Source organism: Camelus dromedarius, chromosome 29 (genome assembly GCF_036321535.1).
Source record: "Camelus dromedarius isolate mCamDro1 chromosome 29, mCamDro1.pat, whole genome shotgun sequence".
Classification (NCBI taxonomy): Eukaryota; Metazoa; Chordata; class Mammalia; order Artiodactyla; family Camelidae; genus Camelus; species Camelus dromedarius.
This window is the reverse complement of record NC_087464.1, coordinates 23,218,569-23,235,414: the sequence shown is the minus strand read 5'-3', so window position 1 is coordinate 23,235,414 and position 16,846 is coordinate 23,218,569. Positions and strand designations below refer to the sequence as shown.

Sequence of the window (16,846 nt, the reverse complement as noted above, 5' to 3'; positions counted from 1 at the left end):
GGAACCAACGTCATTACCCGTCTCACAGTGACAAACAAGGGCAAAATAGGGCTTGGAAAGAAGGGTGAAAGTGCACTGAGTTTGTGTATGTCAGGGCACGGAGCTGTCATGGCTTGTGACCTCTCTGGCCCCAGGGGATGTTCTTGTGGCTGGCTGGAAAGTAGCTCCAGATCCTTGTAGTAATCGCCAAATCTCATGAGGCTGTCCCAAGGCTAATTTATTAGCTTCCACAGGGTAGGTCAACTGTGTAACTTCCGAGCCCCAGGGCCACCCAAACAGTTGAGCTGGCGTATGCCTTAGGCAGGACAGGAGAAAAGAATTTAGGACTAGAGTTTTTGAAAAATCAGAAGCACAAAAGAAAGCTAACTGTTTTGGTAGATTTCACTGCTGCCTTTAACCTCCAGAAACAGCAGTTTCTTATGACTCAACTTAGTATTTAATTCTCCTGACCTCCCAAGGAAGCACTGTTACTCCCGTTAAGCAAAGAGGCTTAGATATGGTCAAATTCACTAGTTAAGTGGTAAACCTGGAATCTGAACCCAGCTCCCTGTGGACTTGGAAGAGATGGTTTTCATCATAGCTATGCTGCCTGTTAAACTGATAGAGACCTCACCAAGGGCCAAAGAAAGTGTGACCACAACCCACTTGATGTCACAAAAATCTCTAGGAACTTGTACCAAGAGTCTTGAGTACCCTCATCCATGATACTCCTGGGTCTCTCATCAGTGCTCAGCTAATTGCTATGCGATTGAGTATGGACCCTGAATCCAGATTATGTGCTCTGCCACTTACTGGCAAATTATTTAATTATGTCTCAGTTTCTTTAGCTGAGGAACGGGGATAATAATAGTACCTATTCAGTAGAATTGTGAGGTTAAATTGCAAAGTGCTTGGAATGGTGCCTGGCATACAGTAAGTGCTCAAGAAGTGTAAAATTATGAAGCTTACACAGTATTCTGAGGACTTAGTGTTTATTCTTTCGCTTGGTTTTATATTTCCCAAGGACAGATTGCCTTATTTATTTTGTAGCCCTTGTTTTTACACAAAGTCACAAAGTCATAGTAATACATATTTGTTAAATGAATGTCCTGTTTCCCCTCTTAACTTTTAATTAATTTAGAATCAAGGACTTTGGGGCTAGAAGAGATTTTAGAGATTATATAGTCCAAATTCATTTTATTATGAAGAAACTATGATTGCCCAATATTTTGGCCTTGGTGTGGGTAGTTCTGTTTTCCACTTAAGAAATTATATTCACTAGGAATTTGAGAAAAATAAGTTACTTCCCACTGCCCAAAACAAACAACAAAGAATAAAAGCTAGATTGTAAGAGGATGAGTCTTCAGGGCAAGAACTGCCACAGCACACAGGGCACAAATCCTCTCGTCCTTACCCCTGCTACTCAGACTCTAACCTAGAATATCTCTGCTGGTTCCTCTGCTGGCCCTGGGGATCCTTATCTTCTCCATTCAGCAAAGCTTTATTCATCTAACATGCGGCAGGTGCTATGCTAGGCCCTGCACATCTAATGATGAACAGGACAAATAATTTACCTCCTAGTCTCTGATTATCAGCCTTGTTTCTTTTATTCTTTGTTGTTGGGGGTAGGGGGAAGATTCTTGGCTGTTAAGAGCAGATTCTCACCCTGGCTTTCAGGCACTGCTGCCCCTGTGGGGCAATCACATTCTTTATCCTTGGCTCCAGCTCATGGAAATCCCACCCATTCCCTAAATTTTCTTGGTCCTGGGACAGATGAATCTTCATCAATAGAGAATTCTGGTTCTGCTGTCCACTAGAGCTGAATTCCTTCAGCTAGGCAAGTATCTGGGATTAGGCATAGAAAAGAATACGGGACAGTGGTGAATTTTTTTAAATTGAAGTACAATGTTTGTTTCTGATCCTTACTGATATTTGTTATCTGATGTTTTTGATAATAGCCATTCTGATAGCTGTGAGGTGATATCCTATCATGGTTTTGATTTGCATTTCCCTGATGATTAGTGATTTTGAGCATTTTTTTCATATGCTTGTTGGCCATCTGTATGTCTTTCTTTGGAAAAATATCTATTCAGGTCCTCTGCCCGTTTTTTATTTATTTATTTATTTTTTATTTTTTTTGCTGTTGAGTTGTATAAGTTGTTTTCATGGTTTGGATGTTAACACCTTATCAGATATAGGATTTGCAACTATCTTCTCCCATTCAGTAAGTTGCCTTTAATTTTGTTGGTTTCCATTGGTTTCCAGAAGCTTTTTAGTTTGATGTAGTCCCACTTGTTTGAATTTGCTTTTGTTGACTTTGCTTTTGGTATCAAATCCAAAAAATCATCACCAAGACATATTTCAAGGAGCTTACCACCTATCCTTTCTTCTAGTTTTATGGTTTCAGGTCTTTGATCCATTTTGAATAATTTTTTTTGTGTATAGTGGAAAGATAATCTAGTTTATTCTTTTGGGTGTGGCTGTCCAGTTTTCTCAACACCATTTACTGAAGAGACTATCCTTTCCACATTGTATGTTCTTGCCTCCTCTGTTGTAAATTAATTGACCATATATCTGTGGGTTTATTTCTGGGCTCTACTCTATTCCATTGATCTGTGTGTCTGGTTTTTGTTTTTGTCATTGTTTGCCAATGCCACAGTTTTTAATTACTATAGCTTTGTAATACAGTTTGAAATCAGGGCACATGATGCCTCCAGCTTTGTTCTTGTTTCTCAAGATTGCTTTGGCTATTTAGGGTTTTTCGTGGTCCCACACAAATTTTAGGATTGTTTATTCTACTTCTGTGAAAAACACCATTGTAATTTTGATAGGGACTGCATTGAATCTGTAGATTGCTTTGGGTATTATGGACATTTTAACAATATTCTTCCAATCCATGAGCATGGACTATCTTTCCATTTATTTCTGTCTTCAGTTTCTTTCATCAATGTCATAGTCTTGAGTGTATAGCTCTTTCACCTCCTTGGTTTAAATTTATTCCTAGGTATTTTATTCTCGTTGATGCAATTGTAAGTGGGACTGTTTTCTTAATTTCTCTTTTTGATAGTTTGTAAGTGGATAGAAATGCAATAGATTTTTGTGTATTGATTTTGTACCCTGCTACTTTACAGAATTTATTAGTTCTAACAGTTTCTTGGTGGGATCTTTAGGGTTTTCTATATATAATATGTCCTTTTTCTTTGATTCCACGTATAAGTGATATCATATAGTATTTTTCTTTCTCTTTCTGGCTTACTTCACTTAGAGTGACATTCTCCAGGTCCATCCATGTTGCTGCAAATGGCATTATTTTATTATTTTTTATGGCTGAATAGTATTTCTTTGTATAAAGATACCATAATTCTTTATCCAGTTGTCTGTTGATGGACATTTTCATTGCTTCCATGTCTTGGCTATTGGATATAGTGCTACTATGAACATTGGAGTGCATGTATCTTTTCAAATTAGAGTTCCATCCAGATATGTACCCAGAAATGGGATTGCTGGATCATATGGTAAGTCTATTTTTAGTCTTTTGAGGAATCTCCATACTGTTTTCCATAATGGCTGCACCAAAATACATTCCTACCAACAGCAAAACTATCACAAACTTGTTTCTTTCTTTACGATATCATGGATAGAAGATTCATTCTTAGTGAAGATCTTAACAAACTCAGCCTAGGACTTTTTGTTGTTGGCAGTGGGCAATTAGTTTTATTTACTTATTTTTAGAGGAGGTACTGGGGATTGAATCCAGGACCTCATGCATGCTAAGCATGTGCTATACCACTTGAGCTATACCCTCCCCTCAAGCTTGGGACTGTTAAATCAAGAACATCCACCTTTTCACTTAGAGGAAGCCTTTACAGCTTCTCTTCGGCTTATCCAAATTGCCAGCATCACTACTCTTGCACTTTGGGGACTTTATTAAGTAAAATTACTTGAACACAGTACTGTGATACCATGACAGTCAATCTGATAACCAAGACAGCGACTAAGTGACTAATGGGATGGATGGACTAGAGAGGGAAGGCGAGAGATTTCATCACACTATTCAGAACAACACTCTTATGAAATAACCACTTATTTCTGGAATTTTCCATTTAATATTTTCAGGCTGTGGTTGACCATGGGTAACTGAAACTGCACAAAATAAAACTGCAGATAAAGGATTGGGGGGGCTACTGTATGCTTGTCAAAAATGTTTAACTAGATTTTAACAGTGAGGAAACAGTAAGGAAGCTGCAGATTGCAGGGCATTTTACACCACTGGCCTGGACTCTTCAGAAAAATGAATTGTATATATTTTATGCCAAACTTCTTGAAGCATACTAATGGTACTGTGGTTATATAGGAAGAGAAATTCCGCTTTCTTAGATGTCTGCTTAAGTATTTAGGGTAAAGTGTCATGTCTGCAACTCACTTTCAAATGGTTGAGGAAAAAGTGTGTATATTAGGTACAAAACAAATGCAACAAACCATTCATTGGTTTGAAACTTTTCAAAATAAAGAGAAAGAAAAAGCCAGAGACCCCATTCTGTTAGGGTAGAAACCCTACCATCATCAAGCTGTGGAAGAATCCTCTTTAAATTGGGAACAATATTTATGGTCTACTTATACACAGATAGAATCCATTGAACTAAAAGATGTACCTATTTTCTCCAGCACCACAAAGGAGAGAAAAATGGGTCTGTGAAACAGCTTGCAACACATGTACAATAGAGAAACATCTGGGAAAATGATCACCAAAATGCAAGTCATAGTTATAACTGGGTGGTAAAATTTCAGGTGTATTTTATTCTTGTATTTTTCTGTATTGCTTTATGAGCATGTATTATCTTTATAATGAAAACTAGTAAAGATATTTTTATTTTAAGAAAATGAGGTCACTACCCAAACTTCCTTAAAAAAAAAAAGTCTTTATTGTGGTTATGCTTAAAAATAGATATACTTTGAGATATTCCAAAATACTTATTTATAGATGAAATGACATGATACTTGAAATTTGGTTCAAAATATTTGGAGTTGGGGTGAATGAGGAAGGTTTTTGGTTTCACGGTTTTGTTGCCATTTGATGTACTGAGGGAACTGCTCTGGTTCTCTGGAAACCACATGACACAAAAGCAAGGTATATAAAAATATTTGGGTGCACTGGCTGGAAAATTAGCTAAAAATTAAAAGTTATTTATATAAGATTTTCTTGATCGTCTCTGGGGATAGAACAAATTGTGTACCTTCCCAAAACGAGTGAAATAATTTTAAAGTGGTCATTGAGATAGTCTTGAGGATGTGCTATGTAGCAGCCAGACCCTTAGTGCCTCTTTTCTTCTCTACCTGTTCTTTCCTAGCAGTATTAGCCTTGGACATCAAAGAATTTGCTGTGGTTGATTTGGAGGCTTTCTGGTTAAAGAATTGAGTAAATGGGTTTACTTCTTGAGAAAATAAAATACACAAATCCTGTCTTACTTTAAAAGCCCCATAAAACTGGAAACCAACTAATGGATAAAGAAGTTGTAGGTCTGAGTGACTTCTAATATAGCCAGTTTAAACTGCAGCATCAGGGGAATTAGGTTGAAATTTAGATGTCTTCTCTCCTAAAGCCATGTAAGAAAAAATGTTAGTAAAATCAGTTTTGGTAAGGTTTAATACAGATGACCTTTTATAAAAGGTTGATTCTCTACCAAAAAAGCCCTCTTTCCCTTTTTTTAAATGAAGTAGTAATGTGAAATAAACTAAAATAGCCACATACGTTTATTTACTGTGTAGTTAGTAGGCCATGGTTCTCAGGTTTGATCCCTCTCTGGGCCCGCTCCTTCCCTCTCCTTCCATGTAGTGTAGCGTCCCAGTCAGCACTGCTCTGTTTTTCCTCCAGATTCTCTTCATGTTGCTTCCCCCAGGGATGAACATCAACATAGTTCTGCCCTTGTAAATCCTAGACGTTGAGTTTTTTTTGTTTTTCAATGCAAACATATAGAAACAATACCTAATTTCAGTTCAAACTCATTTCCCTTTTATTAAAGTCCAAGTTACCATTACACAGTTTGGTACTCAACAAAGGAAAACTTGTTCAAATAAGGTAATATGTTATCATCAGTATTTCCAGGTGATTGTTTACAATCAAGTAGCATTATCAATAAATCCTTGGAAAGCCCACCTGTAAGAGAAAACATGAAGAATTAGCTAAGAAAAATTTTTTAAAGGTTACTAAAAATAACCTTTGCAGCAACAGCCCAAGGAAATCACTTTGTGTACTCTTACTTAATCCTGCCTACAGTCAACTCACCAGGGTCTAGCTGGCTCTTTTGCCGTTATATACCTGGTACTTACTGGAGTGGTCTTTTACAATCAGAAAAGTGTTGGGGAGTTGCTGTTTTAAAAAAATTTAAGTAAAAGAAACATAGTGTTACTGTAGCTAGAATACATCCTATATAACAAAGATCTTCTGGACTCCTTGGAGTAATACTTGATAAATGGAAGCCTCTCCATGCATTACAAAGATGAGGTATCTCACTTCAGGGAGGAGGAGGTGGTGGTGGTGGTATGGGGGTGGACAAAGATAAAATTCAGACTTCTGCTCCAAAGCAAGCTGCAAAAAAAGATCTCAAAGTGGGTAACAAAACCTCAGGCATTTTCTGCTCATTTTGTTGGTAGGAAGACTGAATGTAAGGATTCTTTGAGTTCTAAGATTTTTAAATAAGTGTTTGACTAGGTATTCACTAATGATGTCCTAACCGGGCTTATTGGTTCTCTATCCTGTGAGGGATGTGATATTAGCTTCTTAAATAATTTTGGGTCCACTTTTTTCTTTTGGTGGGGGGGCAGGGGTGGGAATTAGGTTTGTTTGTTTGTTTGTTTGTTTGTTTTTATTTATTTATTTATTGAGGAGGTACTGGGAATTGAACCCAGGACCTCCTGCATGCTAAGCATGTGCTCTACCACTTGAGCTATACCCTTCCCCCTAGGTCCACTTTTACTGAAATCTTTTACTGAATTCTTTGTAAGTTCCACCTTTTAGGGTTTTTTTTCTTTCTTTTACTGGGGGTGGTGGTGGTGGTGGTAATTAGGTTTATTTATTTATTTGTTTGTTTACCTACTTACTTACATGGAGGTACTGGGATTGAACCCAGGACCTTTGTGCATGCTAAGCACGCACTCTGCCACTGAGCTACACCCTCCCCCGCTAAGTTCCACCTTCTAAAAATAAACTTCCTCTTACTCTTAGAAAGTTAATGTTCTATTTAAGCCTCATTATTTACCTCTGGGAAATAAGAGTATGGTTCTAGTAAATGCCTCAGTGCCACAATGCCTACACAGGATGAATGGCATAGTAAGAGCAATGGGCTCTGGAGCCAGACTGCCTGGGTTTAAATGTTGGTTCCTCTACTAGTCGTATGACCTTGGATAAGGTGTCTCAGTTTCCTCATCAGTAAAATAGTAAAATGGGAATAATTCTAATAATAATAATAATAACCACCTCACAGGACTGTATATAAGGATTAAATGAGTTAATGTTTGTTAAATAAAATAAATGAGTTATTGCTTATATATTGTCTGTTTTACAAAGGATTTTCTGCATACTGCTCACCACCCAGGCAATCATGTGGCTGATTTTATTACCCACTGTCTTTCCATAGAGAACAAAATATCAAATAGTTTTTATTATCAATGAATATTTACTTAATTATTAAATTCCAACTTGGACACATAAAAACAAAAGCACCAAATTAATAAAACCCTGCTATTAAAAATAAACATGTATAAAAGCATGCAGGATGAACACCTTGTAAGCGGTAGACTGCCTTTAGTTAGGGAGAGGTTAAAGGGCTGGAATTAAGGAACAGTACAGAGAGGGCTTCAACTCTACATGAAACCAGTCATTTTTTGGGTGGGGAAAATAAAACTAAAGCAAACATGGCAAAAATAAAATCTGAAAATCTGGGCGTAGTGACATTTATTTTCTATGCTTGAAATATATTACATAGATTCTAAAGGAGGTTTTTACACCACTAAGAGAACAATTTTACTGACTACAAATAACAATTCTAACACTTTAAATTAATCATCACTACTCTCTAAATCTTTATGCTCACAGGCTCTAACGAGGCCATGAAAAGATCTTACTCTGAGAATACGCAGATGTCACTCAACTCACCCCTCCCTGGATTCTTTCCAGCCTTATTCAGGTAGGTAGCTTACCCACGGGCTTTACACTTTGTCAAGACCCAGTTCCTCTGGAGTGGAGATTCCCAGTTCATTTAAAGTTGGTCTAAGTTCCTGGATGACATAGGGGTAGATTTCCTTATGAGGTCCTGCTTTGTCCTGACGGCAAAGAAAATATTCACATTTAGCTCTCTGAAAAGCTGTTCTCTATTAACAAAATGAACTTGAAAATACTTTTAATCATATGTAGAGGCTAGTGGCAGAGGAAAAAAAAGTCATCCACTTTTATTTTTATGAGGGGGAGGTAATTCGATTTATTCACTTATTTATATTTTGAAGAGGTACTGGGGATTGAACCCAGGACCTCCAGCATGCTAAGCATGAGCTCTATCACTTGAGCTATATGCTCCCCCCAAAAGCCACCTACTTTTAATCTAACATACTGTTCAAAAAAGAGAGCAACTTATGTAGGCACCATTCAAGGTAGGTTTTTAAAACACCTTGAGACCAAGACAATTAGACTAAATCCAGAGGGTAAAAACATTTTAAGGCCTTGAGTTACTGGAAAAGAAGGCAGTGATGACAGAATTTTGCGAAGGCAATTAAATATGCCTAGCAGGCAACAGGAATAATTAAGTTAACAAAGGATAAAGTTTTTAAATTTGCCTCAATTTGAGACCCTAACTGAATTAACTACTGGCGCTGAATGGATTGACAGCCTACAGAACCCTTAATTAACTTACTCATTTTAGATAAAGGAGCATCACGCTTTCCCTCTTACAGACCTTGAATTTCTTTCTTATAGACCATAATGTCTTCTCAGAGAGAGATACATGTAGGTAATACTTATTTCTAAGACAAGAGTTTTGATGAATACTCACCGTAACATATAATCACATGTATATTGTCTCAAAGTTCCTCAGGGACAAATATTAAAAAGTCAAATGGACTAAGACAGTGCCAAGGTGGTATTCTTCTGTCTTTAATGAATTCTAGGTCTCCTTAATTGTATTTTTTAAATTAAAAAATCCTTGTTTAAAATTCAGTGCATTAATTTGTTCATTATAGAAAAATCAGAAACTATAATCAAATAAAAGGGAGGAGAATAAACATATACCCTCCTACATTTTTATCACTCTCTCTATACTTTTTAATAAAATGGGGTCATACCACAAAAATTATTTCATCATTTTCTTCAGTTATTATACTATGAATATGTTTCACATTAAACACATTTCTACGTTAACAGATGTGTAACAACCTCTTCAGGGAAGTCCCATCTTAAGAAACCACTAGGAACTTTTAATTTTCTATCACAAATAGCACTAAGATAAATTGTAGTTAAACCTTTATGTTCTTAATTATTTCCTTAAGATAAATTCTCAAATGGAACTGCTGAACAAATGGGTATTAAGCACAATTTTTAAGTCCCTTAATAAATTCAACCAAACCATCCTCCAAAGACTGTAACTGCAATGTACATTCCTTCTAGCTATATAAGAACTAATTTTAGGTATTTTAAGAAATTCAAAATAACAGAATAGGCTAATACCTAATCAATAGCCCAGCTACTTCCAGAACAACACTAGCATTATTATTTCACTGACCTTAACAACCTCTAGGATGCGAACTGCACTAGCAAAATCATTTAAGCGTCTGCATGCCCGCAAAGCAGCATCAATGATTTTGGGTTCTGGAACCAGATCATAGCCAACGAGCGTGTTCATCCCTGTAAATTAAAAAGAGTATTCATATCAACCTGGAATATCCTCACTTAAACTATAATTTAGTTATCTATATTTTTATTGAACCATAGACATGTGATCTTGTCTGTTTGGGCCTCTATTCTCTTATCTCTAAAATGGGAGAATCTACCTTTCACAAATTCTAGATGATAAGATCATAGTGGATCTTCCACAGTGAATTAATTAAAAGAATTATGCAGTAGCATGCAGATTGAAGGGGGAAAAAACCCAAAAGTTTTCTTAAACACTATTTTCATAATTAGCTGGCTTCTTTTCAATTAAGAGGGTCATTTTCAACTCATATCTTTAACTCTTGGTACAATGTATGTACTTTGGTTGCTTTCAAGTAGATTTAATTGGAAAATAATCTAAAAATGACCAAAGAAATGCTTAAGGAGAGTTAATGAAGCCCAAATGAGGACACTAAGGAGATATAGAGAACCATTAGTGCACGGTAATAAACATTAAACCAGAAAATGACTGGGCATGATTACTTTCAGCTCTGCACAAAATGACACACCATAAAATTTAAGATTCTTTTAATAGGAATGCAGAATTGCTGTTCTTTTCATTACTTCTACTCAAGATTATCCAACAAGAATTTCCTTGTTGCAGCAAAATGGAGTCATTCCATTCCTGCAGGGAAGTATAAAGCATTTAAGTTTCCTGCTTTTATTTTAAAATATTTAAACAAAGGACACCAGTGACTATAATGCTAGAATATAGTCATAGAGACTGAACTCCTGGTCTGAGATAAAGTGCCTACAATTAAAATTATCTATCTACTAGTCTATTAGCCTAGTTATCATTAATGCTACTTAACTCATGTTAAATGTGCCATCTTCAAATTAGAAAAAAACAAGTTCTAGCTTACTTAGACTGGACACTTATTCAGGGCAAGAAAAATCATAACTGAGAATAAGAATAACAAAAATCCTAAACTATTACCAAGAGGGGAAGAGAACCAAATGACTACTTGTGCTAATTATCTAAAATGTACCAAAGTGTTAACTCTTATTCACTGTGACCTATCATTACAGAAGTGGTTTTCAATCAGGGGTGATTTCTGTCCCCTAGGGGACATTTTTTGGTCACAACTTGGGGGTACAGGAGTGTTGGCATCTACTGGGTAGAAGCCAAGGATGCTGCTAAATATCCTACAATGCAAAGGACAGCCCTTGCAACAAAGAACTGACTGGCCCCAAATGTCAACTGTGCCTCCCTGCTTTATAGGAAACACTCACTATGGAAGCTATAAAATTTCCTAACTGCAAGCTGCATGACAATACTCAGTTTACATAATGCAGGTTTTCAAAATACAGTTGGCCCTTGAACAATATGAGTTTGAACTGTGTAGGTCTACTTTTAAACTTTTTTTATCTTTTATATAAATGGAGGCACTGGGGATAGAACCCAGCACCTCATGCATGCTAAGCACTGCACTCTACCACCGAGCTATACCCCTGCCTCCTTGCAGGTCCACTTATACACGAACTTTTTTCATAAATACTACAGTACTACACCAACTGAAGTTGGCTGAATCTGTAGACAGGAAACCTTGGATGCAGAACTGCAAACAAGGAGGGCCAGCTGTAATGCTATATGTGAATTTTCCATATGAGAGTGGGTGCTGGTACCCCTAACCCCCGAGTTTTTCAAGGGTTAACTATAGTTACCTTCAACAAAGTAGTGGAAGACTACATAGCAGTTCATAATTCTATACCAAAACAGACAAATATGCCTATGTTCCAGTTACCTTTACGCAATTCCCAAGCATCAATATCTGGCTTATTGAAGTACGTCACCCAGCGAGCATCAAACTCCTCATCTGTCTCATGTGACCCATGGGAGTAGCAGCGAGCTGACTGGATAGCTATAGCAGAGAAAGAGCAATAACTTCAACGTACAGAAGTAGTACATTTTTTGTTTTTTCTTTTTGTGTGTGTGTTAAAACACACATAAAATTTACTATCTTAATCATTTAAAAATGCATAGTTCAGTGGTATTAAATACACTCAATGCATTAAGTTTTGAATCAACCATATATGTCATGGTAGGAAAATTATTCAGCAGGTCAAATAAAACAAACCTGATGTGTTGATACGAAAAAATATCTTAAAAATTAAGCACAGAAAAGCAAGTAGAATAAAAAGCTATAGATGTATGCTTATGCTTTTCCCCCTAATGTGTAATGCTAGCATGAAATTATTAAATGTAGTTATCTTTGGAAGGAAAAATCCTCTTTATACAGTTATTTTTATGATAAGCAGAGTATTAACTCCTAATTTAAAATAATGTCCATTCTAGTTCTTAAGCAAATTTATAAAATACACTTTTCTTGATAAATTAAAAAAAAAATCCTATGCTCACCATTAAATTATGTTCCAAAATAAATTATACATCCTAACAAAGCAATGGTAATTTAAATATTGTATTATCAAACTACAGCCTCCTCCTCGAAAATTCTGATTCAAAAGTACACTCTGCCTTACACCCAATGGAAAAAAACCACTGTTTTATTAGATCTCTAAGAAGTGAGATTTTTAAAATGTAACACTGTCAAGAAAAGAGGACACACTTAGCATTCTGCTCTCTGTCAGTATACCCTTTGCACAGGAAAAGCTTTTCCATTTTCCTGTCAAATGGACAGTGAATTGGGATTTAAGAAATCTGGATTCTTTCTAAGCAGCCTCTGTATGCAGCAGGGGGATGGAGAAGGAATTTTTATCTTTAGACTATAGGAGGCAGCAGAGCCTAGTGGTCATATACTTCCAGGCTCTTCACTCTCCCACTGTTTGACCTTGGTAAAATTAACTCAAGTTTTATTTTCCTTATTTGTAAAATGGGCATACCACTAGTTAAGCAGATTATGATGATGAAAAATGAAAGCGAGGTAACACTTTGCCCAGGGCTTAGTACCTTGTAGGTAGGTACTCAGTGAATGGTACCTTTAAATTAATCCTTACCTAAAAATGTCCTAATTGATCTTCTACTTATGGAAATCATAATTTATGGAAATAAAACATTCTTCACATGCATTTCCTGTTACATGAATTAGACAAACTTCATATAATTTCTAGTTATTTTTAAAGGCTTAACATATCAAAAACAAAAGCAACACCGTAGCCCACTGTTATTAAAATCTGAAAACTACTTTTTTCAAAAACTAAAGTTATCTATAGCTGAATGTCAAGTGCACATATAAACTGTTTAGCAGTTTCTTATCAAATTAAATACACACCTACAATACTACCCAGTAATTCTACTTCTAAATATTTACCCAAGAAAAATGAAGTGTTTCATTTCCTCCCCAGAGGAAATTAAGTGCACCTTTCCTACTACCCAGAAAAGTGTTTCAGTGGATGACTGTGTCTTTGTTTTGTTTGCTAACTATGAAAGATATGACCAGCAACTGCCAATCCTAGTCAAGATCAGTGGATTACCTTCAATGATTTGTTCACCTTCCTTCTGGGAGCCCCAAGTTACAAACTGTATTCCCCGTCCCCCACTCAAAAAGAAAGGAAAAGGAAAAGGAAAAACCTTACCTATATTATGTAAAAATGTAATGCATTTACATAAACAAATATGCATTAAGCATTTGTACCAGGAAAGGTGCTAAGAGTTATATTACCTCATTTAACCTCACAACTACTAAATATTATCCCGATTTTAGAAATGAGGCAACGGAGTCTTAAGGTTTAAGTAACATATCCAAGGTCACACAGTTAGAAAGTAAATGTAGCCAATACTGCCTCCTTGTGGCAATATTTAGGTCTACGGGACAACACCTAAAATAAAGCTTTTTGTTTATGAATTATACTCAGGAGGGTGACTGGAATGCCTAGGAGATAAACCACTACGCCCAAACTTACTAAGAAAATAATTCCCTTAATCTATATAGTTCGCCAAAAACCTGTGCCATTTCCCCAACCTGCCACAAAATGTAGCAATTCTTTTGAAGAGGTCATAAGAAGCCCCCCTAAAATGTATCTACATGAAAAAACTGAAGCAAAACGTAATAGGTTCTGAAGTGTCTAGTTAAAACACTCAAAACAGTCAAGAGAACAACCTTATTAGTTCTGAGTTTGAGTTAATATGTTTAAATATGCATGCTTATGGGCCAAATTTCATAATGTAGCATACAGTCATGGACCAAGATCAAAGTTCAGTTACAGTAATTAAAAGTTCAGTGCTGGACACAAAGCCTCCCGGAACACATATAAGGGGAAGGCAAAAATAAAACACAGGAATCAGCAGAACATCTCATACTCCAGCAGTCAAGCTTCTAACCAGAAGCAAAAAGTAAAGCTCCCCCATATTTGTAGAATCCAGAATTCCTGGGTCTGTGGCACCCACTTTTCGAAGCAGTAATATTCTTATCATAAGACCTATCAATATTCAGGCTCTTCCAGACCTCAGGAAACAACCACACGTCGATCTATCGGAAATACGGAAGAAATAAAACGTGGCACAGCAGTCTCTAAAAATAACAGAACGGTCTGGAAAAGCGACAGACAAAATGCTAACCGAGAAATGCCTGATAAAAAGAGTATGCTGTGTCGCACATGTAAGCATAATGTGTTCTCGGAAGACGCTGGGGGCGGCGGTGCCGGGGTCTCCAGATGGGCCACCCCTGGCCCTACCCTGAGCTCAATGTCACCTTCGCCGAAACGCTGCGGGACGGCGACGGCCACTCCCAGTCAGGTGGCCGCGGGGTCAACGCCGGGGCACGGTCACGGCCCGAGCACCGAAGGGGTCCGGTGGGCGCGGGAGGGGCGCTGCGCCCCTCCTCGGCGCCCACAGCAGGTCCACGCTTGACCGGTCCGCGGTGCCCGCACCAGGAAGTCGCGCCGACGGAGGCGCCGGGCGCACGCCTTCGAGTCCTCCACAACTCGAGGCGGCGGGCAGAACGACCAGCGGTCACCAGGTTCGGCCGCCGGCCCGCAGGGCAGGGGCTAGGCCTCTTGGCAAGCCTGCCCTCGCGTGGCGGCGGGGGCCCAGGTCACCGCAAGGACACGCGGGCGCGGACAGTGGCAGGCGGGGGCCTTACCGGCGGCGGGGCCGGGGGCCGGAGTAGGGTGCAGAAGGCCTCGAGGGCTGGTCCGGGTGACTGCGGCTGCTGCTACTGAGCAGCGGCGGACAGCGGCGCCTAGCATGACGGCGATGGCAGCGCGCAGGTTAAGGCTGAGGAGAAGCCGGGTGTGAGCTCACGGGCCGCTCCGGAGCTCGTGGGGGCCGGACTCACGCACCGACGCACGGCGGGCGGAGCGTGAGTGCCCGCCCACTGCGGAAGGGGACGCCGCGCGGCTGCGGGCGGGCTACGGCGGCGCGCCCAGGACAAACAATTTCGGAGCCGCGCCGTGCCGGGTCTGTTCCGGCGGAGCGCAGCGGCCATCGTGGAGCGAGGTTGGAAGGAAGGTGAGCGGCCGTTTGTGGCCAGTATCCGGCTTGGGAGGCGACTCCAGCACCTCAGCATGGGGGCGATAACAATGACAACAGCAAATTATAGTAAAAATACCTTCTTTGCTTACCCCCCGGTTTGAACCTAAAATAAGAGAACGAGTGGGACAAAACAACTGCTTACATAGAAAGGACTTTATGGGGGCGAGGGGATAGTTTAGTGGTAGAGTGCTTAGCATGCGCGAGGCCATGGGTTCAATCCCCAGTACCGCCATTAAAAAAATAAATAAGCCTAATTACCCTCCCAACAGACAAATAAAGGACCTTATTAGTCACTATTCTTATATCACAAATTTGCAAGCATTAAAATATGAGTCCAAGTATTTGATTTTATAGAGAAGGAAACAGACTCAGAAATTAGATTCTGAGACTCTTCTCACCAAATCCTCAATCTCAGGATTCACTTGGGTAGTGGCGAAACGCCCGCCCCCAATTCCCGCAGGAGGGGGTTGTTTAAGTTTCTTTCTTTCTTCCTTCCTTTTTGTTTTGTTTTGCTTTGTTTAAGTTTCAAACTGAACATCCACTCTGGCCTCACTACATCCAGACTGAGCTCCCAGGCAGTGGGGCCACTATTCCCGAGCCTGAATTATCTCATTGCTACTCAGAGTTAACAAGTCTCTTGTCATTTTCTATCCCTGGTCGCCCTAAGGAAAGACAAGGTGGACATTCAGGCTCCTCTTCCTCACTCCAGGCCTTGTCTCCAGGGTGTATCAGCCCTTCTCTTTTTCCTCCCTAGCAGTGTGGCTTTAGAGGGTATGAACCTGGCTGGGAAAGGATAAAAGCTTTTATCAAGACACCTATCCTCATCTTCTCCCACTAACCTAACGAAAGGGTACCTGGAAGCTTTCACCTCTTTGAGTTCAATTAGTATTCATCAACTCTCTACGAGCTGCTGTCAGTCTCTGCACTTTGCCTACAGTACCTTAGATTGGCTCCTGGAGTGTTGTGTATTGTTGTTTTCAAAAACAATTATGACTATAATTTATTATGTGCCACTGCATGCTACAGACTATTCATTATTCCACTTAAACCTCTTAACAGTGTTGTGAGATAAGTATTTATCCCTATTTTATGGATGAAGAAATAGACTCAAAGGACATTTGCCCAAGAATCACACAGCTAATAAATAGTGGTGCTTTGATTTGAGCATAGGTTTGTCTGACTCCAGAAATTGTTCTCTTAACCACCACTCCTGAAGGTAGTCTTTGCTGGCTTCTCAGTGAATTCTGAACCCCCTGCTACTTTGAGGTAGCCCTTATCACCTGTATTAATTTTCTATTGCTGCATAGCAATTTATCACAAACTAAGCAATTTAAAACAATACCCATTTATTATTTCTCAGTTTCTGTAAGTTAGTTATGCCTTCATAGCATAACTGGTTCTCTACTCAGGATCTTACAGGATTGAAATCAAGATGTCAGCCAGGGGGTAGGGGGATAGCTCAAGTGGTAGAGTGCATGCTTAGCACGCATGAGGTCCTGGCTTCATTCCCAGCACCTCCA

At 38.9% G+C, this 16,846-nt stretch overlaps 1 protein-coding gene across 2 annotated transcripts; it reads right to left on the bottom strand.

Moving 5' to 3' along the window:
• Window positions 1-5,966: 5,966 nt before the first annotated feature.
• On the bottom strand, window positions 5,967-15,139 carry LOC105087250 (cytochrome c oxidase subunit 5A, mitochondrial). 2 transcript variants are annotated; one of them, XR_004132981.2, is made up of 5 exons: window positions 14,935-15,139; window positions 11,641-11,757; window positions 9,747-9,868; window positions 8,132-8,298; window positions 5,967-6,133 (listed from the first exon to the last, which is right to left on the bottom strand). XR_004132981.2 is itself a non-coding variant. In XM_031440821.2 (5 exons), exons 1-4 carry the CDS (start codon window positions 15,038-15,040, stop codon window positions 8,185-8,187), a joined length of 459 nt encoding a protein of 152 aa, XP_031296681.1. In that variant the 5' UTR covers window positions 15,041-15,139; the 3' UTR covers window positions 5,967-6,133; window positions 8,176-8,184. The 2 variants fall into 2 exon arrangements, 1 of the variants encoding a protein (XP_031296681.1); XM_031440821.2 differs by having other exon boundaries at window positions 8,176-8,298.
• Between the last annotated feature and the right edge of the window lie 1,707 nt (window positions 15,140-16,846).

Coding starts and splice junctions, on each gene's coding strand:
- LOC105087250 (XM_031440821.2), bottom strand. CDS start 15,040: ATGCTAGGCGCCGCTGTCCGCCGCTGCTCAGTAGCAGCAGCCGCAGTC. Junction 11,758..14,934: donor GGCCCCCGGCCCCGCCGCCG/GTAAGGCCCCCG, acceptor TCTCTGCTATAG/CTATCCAGTCAGCTCGCTGC. Junction 8,299..9,746: donor GCATCCTAGAGGTTGTTAAG/GTCAGTGAAATA, acceptor CTTTGCCGTCAG/GACAAAGCAGGACCTCATAA.